The sequence below is a fragment of the Tamandua tetradactyla genome, chromosome 1 (genome assembly GCF_023851605.1).
Source record: "Tamandua tetradactyla isolate mTamTet1 chromosome 1, mTamTet1.pri, whole genome shotgun sequence".
NCBI classification, from domain to species: Eukaryota; Metazoa; Chordata; class Mammalia; order Pilosa; family Myrmecophagidae; genus Tamandua; species Tamandua tetradactyla.
Genome location: NC_135327.1, coordinates 44,760,259 through 44,773,536, shown reverse-complemented (window position 1 = coordinate 44,773,536; position 13,278 = coordinate 44,760,259). Strand labels below are relative to the sequence as shown.

Genomic DNA, 13,278 nt, shown 5'->3' with positions numbered 1-13,278 from the left:
GCAACCCTTTATGTCAGACCTCTGTCACTCTTAGCAGGAGTATTTTAATCACTTCCTAGTAGATCATACATGGCTGCCCCTCCTAATCCCACCATACCCAGTTCAGGCCCACAAAGCATCCATGTGAGAGAGAACCTTCTACTGCTGCCTACTACCCCTCTCTCTTTAGCAAAGCGTTCAAAGTCCTTCAGAATATGACCTATCTTCACTCCTATTGTACCCCCTTAGTTGTCAGTGTTCCATCCATGATAAATTACTGTTACTCCCAGACATAGCATGCTCACTCTTACATTTGAGTCAAGTTCCCATCCCTATGGAGCATTTCCTCTTCCCCAAACCACCCTATTCCTTTTTCCTAAATCTCTCTGATTTAGGCCCATCTTGGGACACTCACCATCTGTACTCCTGCCCCACTGGCCACTCCCAAATCTTCAAAGATGCCAAGATCTTTCCCATAGTAGGGCACTTGAACGTCACCAGGAACACACATCAATGTCTTTTTCTTACCCAATACATTCTTAACGATTAATTTCACTTTGTAAATGTCTTAGGCTGTCAACCCAAATGTCACTTCTACAGGGAAGCCTTCTCTGATGATCTTACTCAAATCCCTCATTAGCAACCTGCATTTTTTTCCATTACCACTTATCACAATTGGAGATATATTTTTGTGATGATCTGGCTAAAAAAAAATGTCCTAGATCAAGTCCTCCAGAAGCACACAGAAGCACACAGGTCCTCCAGAATCTGAGACAAAGATTCAAGGACAAACGACTGATTTGGGGAGCAGTCCCAGGAAACTCCTGTAGAGGAGTGAGGAAATGAGATAGGAAAGAGAAGAAAGCAAATAAAGGTACATGAACAAGTCAATTGCCCCTGGGGTAACTGAGGCTCAGTCCTTCAGGAGAGCATTGGGAAGCAGTGTGAGATGGGTCTCAGAATTGTCCCACTCAAGGGCCATGAGAGCTGAGGCATTAACCTACCACTCCTGTCCATCACTGGTTGAGAGCTCATTCTTGAGTATTAAATCCCTAGTACTTCTACCTCGTTTGCACTGGACAAGCATCCTTTTGAGAACACGAGAAAAGGTCTCAGGTATAAGCCCCCAGGTGTTCGCAAGAAGCTGCCACTAGTATGGATAGAAATTAGAGTTGAGTGTTAGGAGACAATGGGCAGATCCAACAGCTTCTGTTAGAATATCCATCCCTCCACCCCACCCCCCACCCCCTGGAACTCTCAGCTCCTTTCCTACATCCAGAGCAACTCTGTCCAATAGAAATTTAATGTGAGTCACAAATGTATATGCAATTTTTAATTTTTGAGAAGCCATGTTAGAAAAAGTAAACAGGTGAAATTAATTCGAACTATATTCTTGAACCAACACATCTGAAATATAATTTAACATGTACTCAATATAAAAATGAGGTATTTTATATTTTATGGCATTAAGTCTTCAGAATCCAGGGTGTAGTTCATATTTCCAGCACATCTCAATTTGGACTCACCACATTTTGAAGGTCCAAGTGGCCACATGTGGCTAGCTGCTATCGTCATGGACAGCACAGGTCTAGAGGACAGAGCCTGCTAGAGACTGGGTGCACAAATATTTGCTTGATGAAAAAGGTCTCAACCAGATCAGCACCTCCTCTGAGAAAGCTTCCCTAACCTCTCAGGACTGGAATTAGTATTTACCCCCAGGTCATTTGCAGCCCACCCTTCCTCCTCCAGCCCAGTATTACTCAGACCCTGCTGGGGTTTTGTGCTCCCTCACCTGTCTCCCTGAACCGTGTTGCTGGCGCGCAACAGTATCCAGAACAGAGGAAACTTCCACCAAGTTTTCCTCAATGATGAGTATATGTTACAATCAAGTGATTTCATTTCAATTTTTAGTGAACTTTTATTGAAAATTTAAATTTTATACATTTACCCTATGAAAAGCTTATTTTTAAGAAATATTACTAGAGTCCCAAGGGATCACTCTATTAGTGGCTACAGAGAATCAGAAGGGATTGAAAATGACTACTAACACAGCAATACAGCTGGGAATGGGTGGGTCATAGCTGTATGAATGAATAATTGAAAGTGAATCATACTGTACTTCCTCTTCTTACCAGTTGATGCTCTAGAACCTAAATCAACAGTTTCTAAAGTGTTCGCGCACAGATGTGCAGCACGAGCATCATGTGGGCACATGTTAGAGATGCAAACTCGCAGCATCTACCCCCTGCCCTACTGAACCAGAATCCTAGTGATCTGTATTTTAAGAAGCCACCCCAGATTCCAAAGCACGGTCAAGTTTGAGAATTGTGGCTCCAGAGAGAGTAACTTTTAAGCTGTTCCTGTAGGACAAAAGCAGTGTATCGGAGGAAAAAAAACACTCCCGCACAACTAAAATTACACATGAATGAAGGATTTACTTTAGTTGCCTAAATGTGTGTGGTTTCTCTAATGCAAATTATTTTCATTTGAAATAAAGGGAACAAAACGTATCTGGTACAGTGTCAAACAGCTATGAAGTATTTGATTAAACAAAACCCTTACTTGAACCCTTTGTATTTCTTTTGAGAGAAATACAATACATGTAGAGAGTATTATTTTTATAGTTGTTGGTCAGTTTAAAGAGTTTTATCATTTTTAGAATTGTGATTTGGGTGAGGATACATTTTTATAAAAAGTTTCTGTTGAATCACGGAAAACTTTAACTTTGCTTTTACCCTAAACTTCAAAGATTCCAGATCAGCATCTTAACATTTTCATTTTTACCACTTAAAATAGCATGCCTCACCACTGAAGGGACAATATTTAGGGGCAAGATGGTGCAAACATGAAAGTGGGTGGTTTTACTTTCTGCAGTAACGTGGGGCTGCCTACAACTTCAGATAGATGTGTCTTGAATCATCCTCTTCCATGGGGACACTGTATTAAACACATGTACATTTTCAACCAGTGACTTCTCAGAGTACCATATGAGCAAAAGTAGAGAATTGAAATACTTTCTCAGTACTAACTGAAATCAGCTCAAATCCCCAAATTTATTCTGATCTACATATTGGAGAAAAAAATTTATATTTTTCTCTGGGTGAATTGTTTCTAGCCTCAATTTCACTTTGTGCAGGCAGATACATACCATGAAACAACTCTCTCTCTTTTTGTCCACCCCTGAAGGGAAAGGTTTTTGTCTTCTGAATGTCATAATTTGTTCCCTCTCTGCCATCTTGAACTTTTTTAGATGGGCAACAAATATTAATTGATGACAAGGATATATGACAGCTTTTGAATTTATACATGGGATGATTCTTCTATTTAAAGAACATCTTTATATACTTTCCATTCTTCAGCAAAAATGTGCCTCATCTTGCCAGTTCTGTATTTAGCCTCTGCGCAGAGCACAATGGGAGCCTGTTTTTAAACAAATGTGTAGGCACACTGATAATCTTGATCCAGAAACATAAATGACATTGCAGAAAAATGTAGTTTTGAGAAGGAAATTCAGTCTTAGGACTTAAAAGTTAATCAGAAATTGCAATTGTTGTTTTGTTTAAAAGAGAGCACAGAAATCCACCCACTGTAATACTTCAAGGTAATCCTTATTTTTGGTCATAAATTGATCAGTTATGGTATAGAAAAGCCAGATGATATGCATAGCTGAGAACCAGCAGAATTTGTGAGTCAACTAATAGAATAAATATGGGCATCAGCATAGGTTGAGTCCTAATGCTGCACCTTGAAATCATTGGAAGACTTTGGGAAAGATACTCAGTTCCTATTTGTCAGCTTCCTAATCTTTAAAAAAAAAATGCCACATTAGTATATTTCCTATTGTCTTTCCTTAAAGGTTATTGATTTTCTGCAGGATGCCTTGAATCTCTACAAGGCACTGCAACTTCCCCAGGGAAGACTGTGCTAACGAATAGTGTTTATAAAGTACTTGGAAATCCTTGGATTAAAAAACTAATGGACTCAAAGTAAAAGTATTTGTATTAACATGTCAGATGGGAGAACCATATGTTTTCTATTAAGAGGGGATGTGTGATATTGAAAATAGCTTTCTGGTGCATTGCCTGGTACTATTTTTACAGCAAGGTATGCCACGGCAAATTCTTGGTATGCTAGGGTCATGCCTTCAATGTTGAAATGCTACAAAGTTCAGTCCTTTGACAGATCTTTGTTGAGCTCTGTACTGGGTTGAATAGTATCCCCCAATATTCATGTCTATCTGCAACCTCAGAATGTGACCTTATTTGGAGATAGGGTCTTTACAAATATAATTGTTTAGGATAAGGTTAAGATTAGTGTGGACTCTAATTCTAACAACCTATCTTTATAAGAGAAGGAACAAAAGAATTCAGATACAGAAATACAGAAGAAACACAGAGTAAAGGCAACCATGTGGCCACAGAGATGCAGCTAGAAAACAAAAAAGGCCAAGGATGGTCGGGAGCCAGTAGAAGTTAGGAAATGACAAAGAAGTGTTCTTTCTTAGAATCTTCAGAGGAAGCATGAGCACATGGGCTCCTTGAATTGATACTCCTCACCTCCAGAACCAAGACAGAATCAATTTCTCTTGTAATCTGTTATAGTAGCCCTTGGAAACTAATACAAGATCTGTATTGAACACTTGGCACTCTGTTTACTATCCTTTAAAATATATGGAGGGGACAGTTACATGTTATAGTTTCATGAGTTGCCTTTCCATGAACCTGTGTCACCTCTAGTTCTCATTTAACAGACACCTCAGTATGAAAAGTAGCAGGTTCCACTATTTCCTTTTCTGGATTTGTCCAGCATTCCTGGAAAAGTATGCTATTTGGGATAAGTTTATAAAGAGATATGGTGAAATATTTATTCCTTCTAGCCTCCAATGTTCTGGAGTAGCTAGAGGGAAAAATCTGAGATGATGGTATGGTAGCCCATGACAAATTCTGGGATCTGTCATGTAACTACTTGTTGAAGAGTACTTTGAAAACTATTGATTCTTTTCTTTCTTTGCTTTGTATATATATTGTATTATAAAATTTAAAAGGTTAAAAAGAAAGAGAGATGATGGAGAGAATTGTCTCCTCTGTCCTATAATGAAAGACTGATCCATGAGTCTTATACACCCTCTGTGAATAGGGCATGGTTGTCCCACCATTTGAGTTTATTTTGTGTGGAAATAGGACTGGCAGCCTGGAGAACATGGCTCTCCATTTCCCCACATTGGCTGCACATGCCTCATGACCTGTCCAGGAGATTCTAAGCATTTGGTCTGGAGATGTATGTTCTAACAAGTCCCACCATAATTCTAGCATATAACCAGGAATGGAACCATTGGCTTGGGGAAGGAATTCCCTCTCTTAGAGAATAGTTGCAGTAAGGAGACAAGATGGAGGTAGGGATATTGTAATAAGAACCTGGGTTTTTGTATCTGGGCCAACCCCCTTCAAGTTCTGTCCCACATCTTCATATTTCATATGGAAATATGATGATGGTCTTGGAAGAGAATATAATTTTACTGTTTTCCCAATTATTTGTGACCTAGCCAGGCAAGGTCACATAAGGTGAGAGCAAATTTCATTAATTGACAAGTATTTATTGAATACCTATGATGGGCTCCTTTAGCTACTTACAAGACATCAGCAAACAAAGCATACAAAAATTATTGTCCTTATAGAGCTTCCATTCAAGTAGGGACAGATACACATGAGCAACGAACATAAGATGTACCCTAAATTATATATTAGAAAAAGATAGGTGTTTTAATTTCCCAGAGCTGCTATCACAAAGTACCATAGACTGGTTGGTTTAAACAACAGGAATTTATTTTTATTGCAGTTTTGATGTCTAAAATTAAGGGTTTGGCAGGATCATGCTTTCTCAGAAGACTATAGCATTCTGTTGATGGCTTGTCTTCAATCTACAATTCAGTTTCTGCCTCCATCGTATAGCCATCTGTCTCCTCCTGTTTCCTAATGTCCTCTGCCTATAAGGACTCCAGTCATATTGGATTAAGGTCCATGCCAATTTGGTGTGGTCTCATCTTAATAGGATCTTTAAAGATACAATTTACAAATGTGTTCAAATCCACAGAGCAAGGGGTTAGGGCATGACATGTCTTTGTGTAGGACATGATTCAATCCATAATAATGAATGATGGAAAAAAGAAAAAGTAAATGAGGATAAGGCAGATGGAGTGGGGGGGGGGGGTAATGGTTGCAATTTTAAATGGGGTGTTTAGCATAGACCTCAGGGACAAGGTGACATTTGAGCAAAGACTTGATGGAGTTAGGGGGAAACACTCCAGGCAGAGAGTGTGGCCAGTGCAAAGGCTGGAGAAAAGAGTAGCCAGTGTGATGGAGGAGCAGCAAAGAGGCCAGCATGGCTGGAGCAGAGCAGGAAGGCCAGGCTGCCTGAAGAGTACAGTCTATTTCCCCAAACTGGCCGTGAGGAGGTGACGTCAAGAAAACAGCTGAGGACCTGACCATATAGGGTTTTGTTCCCAGCAGAGCATCTTCAGCAAGCGCAACAATATGATCTGACTTACATTTTAAAGCAAATTCGCCAACTTGTAGGTTGAGAATAGACTGTAGGGGGATAGCAACACACATTAGGAAGCCACTGCTGTGACCCAGGAGGAGGATGGAGAGAAGTTGTGCTCCCTCCACTACGCCACATTTGATTTTTAGGAACAATGATTTGCTATCAAAGGGACATGAAATTTTAAAACTAATCCACATTTAATGAGCTCCAATCCAAGGCTTGGATAGACTCCATTCCTTTGCTACATAGAGAACTGAAATATGATTCAAGCAAAAAAAAAAAAAGTTACTGCTTAGGGGAAAATAAAGTTTCCTTCTTAATCAATTGACAGGTTTTTATGGAGTCCCTAATATATTGTAGGTTCTGTACTGGATGCCAAGGACACTACACTGATAAGAAGGGGCAAGCTCCCCAGAGGACTTAGAATTAGCTGTTGAGGTGTGTGTCAGCAGACTCAATATTCTGCAAGGAGAAAGAAAGACCTCAGGCATTGGCATAATCCAAACCTGAGTTTAAGTCCCAACTCTGCCACTAACTGTCACTTGGGGAAAGCTACTTAACCTCCCACAACCTTGATTTCTTCATCTGTAAAGACGGGGAGATGCCTTAACTCAGCAGGACTATTGCAGGGATTCGCGGTAACTGTGTGAGGTGCCTGAGTCTCTATGTGCCTGGCACAAAGGAGCAGCAGCTGCTGGTCAGGTTAGATGATAACAACTCAACCATACATCTCATTTTATCCACACTGAAAGACACGTGAGGTTCTTCATTAAAAATAATGATCCAGACATCTCTGGAACTTTCCAAGATTAATCTATTAAAATAGATCAGTCAGTTCATGCTCTATTAGAACATAGATCTATTAGAATAGACGATCTATTAAGAACAAAATTTTGAAGACTTTGGAGCTAACTTTCCTTCCCTCCCTCCCTCCCTGCCTCCCTCCCTCCCTTCCTCCCTTCCTCCAGTGGGTCTGAGTAGATAATCCTCAACACAGGGGAGGAAGTGGGGGAGGTTGAGGTGGCAAACTCCAAACCCAGAGCTTGGAGGACAACTGTGATTCAGACTGGAGACTATAGAGACATGACAACCAAATGTGATATGTGCTCCTAGATTGCTATAAAGGATGTTTGTGGACAATTGGCAAAAACTGAACATGGGCTCTGATTTAGACAGTGGGAAGGTCTTCAATTGTTACTTTCCTGATTTCAGTGGTTATATTGTGCTTATGGAGGAGACTGTCCTTGCTTGCAGAAAATATATATTAAAGCATTCAGGAGTGATGAAGTGTGAGCTGGGGTGACTTTGCCCCCAACTCACTCTCAAATTGCTCAGAATAAAAAGAAAATGTCTAGTATTATTATTATTGTAACTTTCTGTTGGTTAAAATTATTTCAAAATAAAAATATCTTTGACATTAAGAAAAACAAAAGTTTGTAGTTGTAGCATCGTATCCATCTGGCTTATCTCTTGATTTTTTTAATGTTCTATGTGAAATCAGTGAATCTGTATGAGATTATAGTTTAATTCCTCAGCTATCATTTTAAACATTTTTTTAAAACATAATTGCTAACCAGAATTTAGCTCTCTTACCCAAATGAAGAATGTTAGTTATGTTTCCAGGGAGGCAGTTGTGGGTTCTGGCATCAGTGACTAAGTTGAAACCTCACTGCCCTTCGTTTATTAGCAGTGGGATCTTGTGCCTCGGTTTCCCATCCATGAAATATGGACAATAATACCTTCCTCCTGGAATTGTATGAGAAATGTGCAATTCCATGCAAAGCACTTAGAGTGCTTTGAATGTGACAAGTATTTCATAGACGTTAGCTGGTATTAGCTCATATTATCCTGCATCCCACATAGCTCTATTAAAGCAAACAACCAGCATTTTATTCATGGTGGGGTATATACTTTGAAAGCATTCCTCTCTTATGTAAGCTAAATGTATTTTTCAAATGTGTATCTTCTAGAGAATACTGCAATGTTTGGGATGAAAATATAGCCAAGTGGAGAAAAACAAAACTAACAGTTGTATTCCTTACTAAATACAGTGCTAAGTTAAAAAGTAAAGATAACTTCCAGCCTTACTGAGCTGAGAAAAATAAATATACCATTTGTATTTATCAGCTATAGCTATAATAATATTGTGTAACAAATCACCCAAACTTCAGTGCCTGCTAAATATATATATATATATATTTATCTAACGCTCATAGATCTACCCTGGGCTCAGCTGGGCAAATCTGTTGCAAGCTGTGAATTGCCTGGGTATGGCTGCAAGCTCTGGCTGGGGTTCAAGCTTGTTCCACATATCTCTCATCCTCTTTAAACCAGTATCTGCTAGTGGCATCTTCTCATCTTGGCAAAGGTTAGGGGCACAAGAACTGAGACAAATTATGCAAAACATTTAAATTCTTTGCTCACATCATGTCTGTTAACATTTTGTTGGCCAAATCAAGTCACATGGACAGGTCCAACATCTAGAGTAGGCTGAAGGGGGAAGACATTGAAGACCTTCATGGCAAAGTGTGTAGATCTATAATCCTATTACAGGAGACCCAGTAATCCAATCTGCCATGAACTATTTTGAGTTGCCTGTACAATGTGGATGTAGCTCAGAAATTTGGAGAACTTTATGAGAAAAGGTAATGACATCAACAGACAGTATGCATCAGGTCCTTTCCCCAGCACCAGAAAAGGATTTGCTCTGATTTCCTTCTCTTTCTTTCCCATTCCCATACACACTTCACAAGAGGAACTACAATTATCAGGAGGGCAATTTCTGGCCATGAAGTTGAACTTCTGTGCTTGCAAAACTCTCCTGGGTGGAATTAAATATGGACTGCTTTCTCATCAGAGTCCTACAACAGTGTACTCCTTCCACTTATATGAACTCACTTGGCAGCAAAAATCTCTGATTTTTATGTCTATAATATTTGTGGCACTCTGAAATATCCTTGTATATAGTACATGCTCAATAAATATGGGTTGTAAAAAAGGAGGAACTAATACTTGACAGACAAGGCTAATATAACCAACAGAATTCTACAGGTTGCTGTCTGTGCTTTTCGTGTGGGAAAGTAAAGTGTTATGTAGCACTCAACAGGAGTGGTATGGACATTTATTATCTGAAGTAAATACATGATCTTAAAAATATATTGACTAACAACAAAATATATATATATATATATATGCATATATTAACTAAGAGAATTTACTCTTATGTGACATATTTTAAGCAAGCAAAATAGCCTAGCATCCTGTATATTGCATCACATTTATTACCTGTGTTCTACTCTACTTAGCTTTTTATTGTTATGTGCTTCCTGTGAAAATAGCTAGACAGATAAGGCTGATAAAAAAATAAAGCTTGTTCTTATCAGATACTTACGGGCAACTTTGTACAGTGATTTTTTTTCTTCCAATGGAAGCCCACTGTTTCTCTAAGAATTCACTCATTTGAGGCATTTAAAATGATATAAACCAGCAAAATATCCTTCTAAAACAGGGTGAAATGAATGCTAATCTAATTGCCTAAGAATGCATATGCTGGGTTTTGAAAAGCAAGACTTCTACACTGGTTCCCTCTGCTGGCTTTGAAAACACATTGTCTTATAGAAATTGATGAAAGTAATACACTTAAATCTTCACAAATGGCAAATCCAGCATTCTTCTAGAATACTCTGTGATAAACATGGCAAATGATTCTTCAGCTTGCTTCCCAAGGGCAGAAATGCTGCATCCCAGACAATGTGTCCAGCCAAGACTCAAAGTGAAAAATAGAAATGGACTTTGGATGCCACCATTAGGGAACAGGATGGCACATATGTAGATTGAGGGTAAAATCACAGTAACTGTGGATTAAACAGCCAGACGTGTTCTTATTCTCATAAATTGGACAAACTGATCTCCTTTTTATGCATGTAGAACTGCTGGAACCAATTCCTTACATTCCTGTGACTTAGTTGTGGCTTCTCTTTCCATTCTTATCTTCCTCTCTTCCTAAGAAAGCTCTCCGTACCCACACTGTAGGAGATTGGTAACCAGACTAATTTTAAAAGCAGTTTGTCACCCTGTAGGCTTCAGGCCTATTGTGAAATCTGTGTTAAAAGGCCTTATGGGGGTACTGCAAAGTTGGCAGATTTCCCTTGCTTGACTTCGCATCAGTTTGGTAGGAGGATGGAGGATGGAGGAAATACTGACATACACTTTTGAGACACACTCCTTCATCAACTTGTAAAGGGAACAAGAGCAGTTGTGGAGGCTGTTTGCCTCCTTAGAGACAAGCCAACACCTTCATCTACATGAAGCATCTGAATAGAGAAATGGCAGCTTATCACATGGTACTGTCATTTAGAACACTGGACTTTAAGTGGATACAGAGCTGCCCCAGGTCCTCATATTAAATGCTCTGCCATGTCTTCCATGGTGAATGGCACAGTGCTAGGCAAATGGATGCAATTCTATACCTAATTACACATTTGTTGACTGCATTCCTCTCCCATATCAGACAATTACTTTCATGTGTGTGCATCATTCTAGTGTAAATATTTTTTTCAATTCAGGTAAAAATCCAAATATTCTCTCATTGAAAACTTTCTTTGACAGTTTGCTTCTCCATTGCTTCTGAAACTCTTCTTTTAGTTCTACCAGTAGATTCCTCCTCTGGAGAGAATTCCCTATCATCTAGCCTCTGAGTTAAGACCCTGTAGCAGTAGAGATGATTGAGTAGGCCATTACACTTAAGCCAAACAAGGATAAATAATTTGGGTCTAACTGTGAGTCATTTGCAAAGGATTTGGGTAGGTGTTTCTTCTGCTCCTTGTGGAGTTAGCTGAGGCCACTACTTGGCTGCATTCAGCTGGGCTGGGTAGGAAGGTACAATAGGTCTTCACTCAGGGGCCTTTTACCTCTGTGCTCTACCCCTGGCCTTCTCTCTGCATTTCATAGGCTAGCCTGAGCTTCCTTACAGCATGGAGGCTGGCTTCTCAGAGGGAGCAAGTGGAAGCTACCTGTGATTTGATTTGAAGTTCTAGACATCATTTCCATCCATTCAGTTGGTCTAAATAAGTAGCAGAATCAGACCACATTCAAAGAGATGGAAAATGGACTCTATCTCTTGATAGATGAAGAGAGAAAGGATCTGTGACCATCTTTAACCCATATTATTATTTGCTGGTAACTCCAGCTTTTGTTTTCTGTACTTTAACTACATGTTTTCTACTTTATTCTTGTATCCTTTGATGAGCTTATCATTTTAATTATTATTTTCCAATCAAAAAGCAATTTGGAGAACTTCCCAGCAATTAGTCATAAAATCATGTCCTTATATATCTTTGAAAAGTATATTTTCCTACAAACAATCCAAGATACACACTGTATCTCCCAAACCAAATGAAAACATCAGATATTTTCTAGTATACTGTCTCCATTACCTCTGACTAGTTTATTTTTTCAAGGAGTATTATGGTACAAACTTGACCAACATAATCTGTTCAAAACAAAATATTTCATAGCATACATATTTTAGGTCATAGGGGAGAAGGGGATACATAGACCAAACAGGGAAAAAAGGACATGGAAACTTAATCAACCAAGTTTCCTTATACAGGGCACATTGTGTGAGTTAGGGGAGAAAAGTGGCTTGGAATCAAAATCTGTTTTGCATTGTGGGAAATGCCACACTGAGAAAGATATGTTCCCAGAACGGCTGAGTGAATTTTGTTTACTGCAGTTCAACATTTTGTCTAGCAAATCATATGAGAAGGGACGAGTGTAAATGCATCTATTTATATAGGTAATTTTTCTGTTTCATGCCTCTGAGTCATCTTTCTGCCTTGCTTTATGGGGAGTCATGCTACATTGGTTGCAATTAATTTCAATGCTGCGTATTAGCCACAAAGAGATATTTCATAAATTGGCTTGATGTATTTTTTCCTCTCTGTGGTTTTCTTGAAAGATGAGAATGGTCCTGAAGAGAAACAAAGTACAGAAGACATGGAAGGCCAGAGCCAAGAAGCAGGTGGGCTCAGATTTCTTTTGAGGATTCTGCTAAGCCTCATCCACCGAGGTGAACAATAACTTTGCTCAATGCTATTGTCTGAAAACGCTTATACCTTTTCACCAGTCTAACTCTGTGTTCATTCAGGCCTTCCTCAGGATGGCACACCCATGTTAACTATGAATGATGGTGCTTCAAGTCAGAATGATATATTCTCATATTTCATTTGCCAGTTCCATTTTTTTCTCCCTGGTAATAACAGTTTGCTTGGTAATGCTCTAAATGGGAATGAGCTGAGGTTGGAACTGCCACGCCCATGCTTGGTTGACTGAGTTTGGCCAAAATTAGTATATTTAATTTAGGGAAAAATGAAATGAAATGTTAAAAGGAAATAAAGAAGAGATTTTCCCTCCCCAAATAGTGGAGTGTTTGTCACTGTTTTCCATGAAGTCTGTGTCAATGAGCCATGCTTCTGGTTATTTCTTTGTATGCTGTAGGCAGCAGTCGCATAGAGGCTGATTACCGCACATAGAGAACTACAAATCAGATCCAAAGCCTCCCCTGAAATCACCTCAGTTCAGTAAAGGACAGATGTGTCCAGTGAATGTTTACAGATTCTACACTGTAGATTATAAATTGAACATTTTTAAATAAAATCATCTAAGCTCAGAAGAGATTATACCTTCAATGTATTATCTTTTCCTGCCCATTTTTGTACTTGCACATGTTCTCCTTTAAAAGAATGATAGGAACCATTG

At 39.1% G+C, this 13,278-nt stretch overlaps 1 protein-coding gene across 3 annotated transcripts in view; it reads left to right on the top strand.

The window, feature by feature from the left end:
* MACROD2 (mono-ADP ribosylhydrolase 2) overlaps positions 1-13,278 on the top strand; it is a 2,249,967-nt gene that overhangs the window by 2,088,680 nt on the left and 148,009 nt on the right. For 2 of the 3 annotated variants that reach the window (XM_077115111.1, XM_077115108.1), the window contains exon 12: positions 12,479-12,541. The exons of the other annotated variant lie outside the window; for it this stretch is intronic. In XM_077115111.1, the coding sequence (XP_076971226.1) occupies positions 12,479-12,541 (63 nt within the window). The remainder of the gene's footprint in view (positions 1-12,478; positions 12,542-13,278) is intronic. 3 annotated transcript variants of the gene reach the window in all.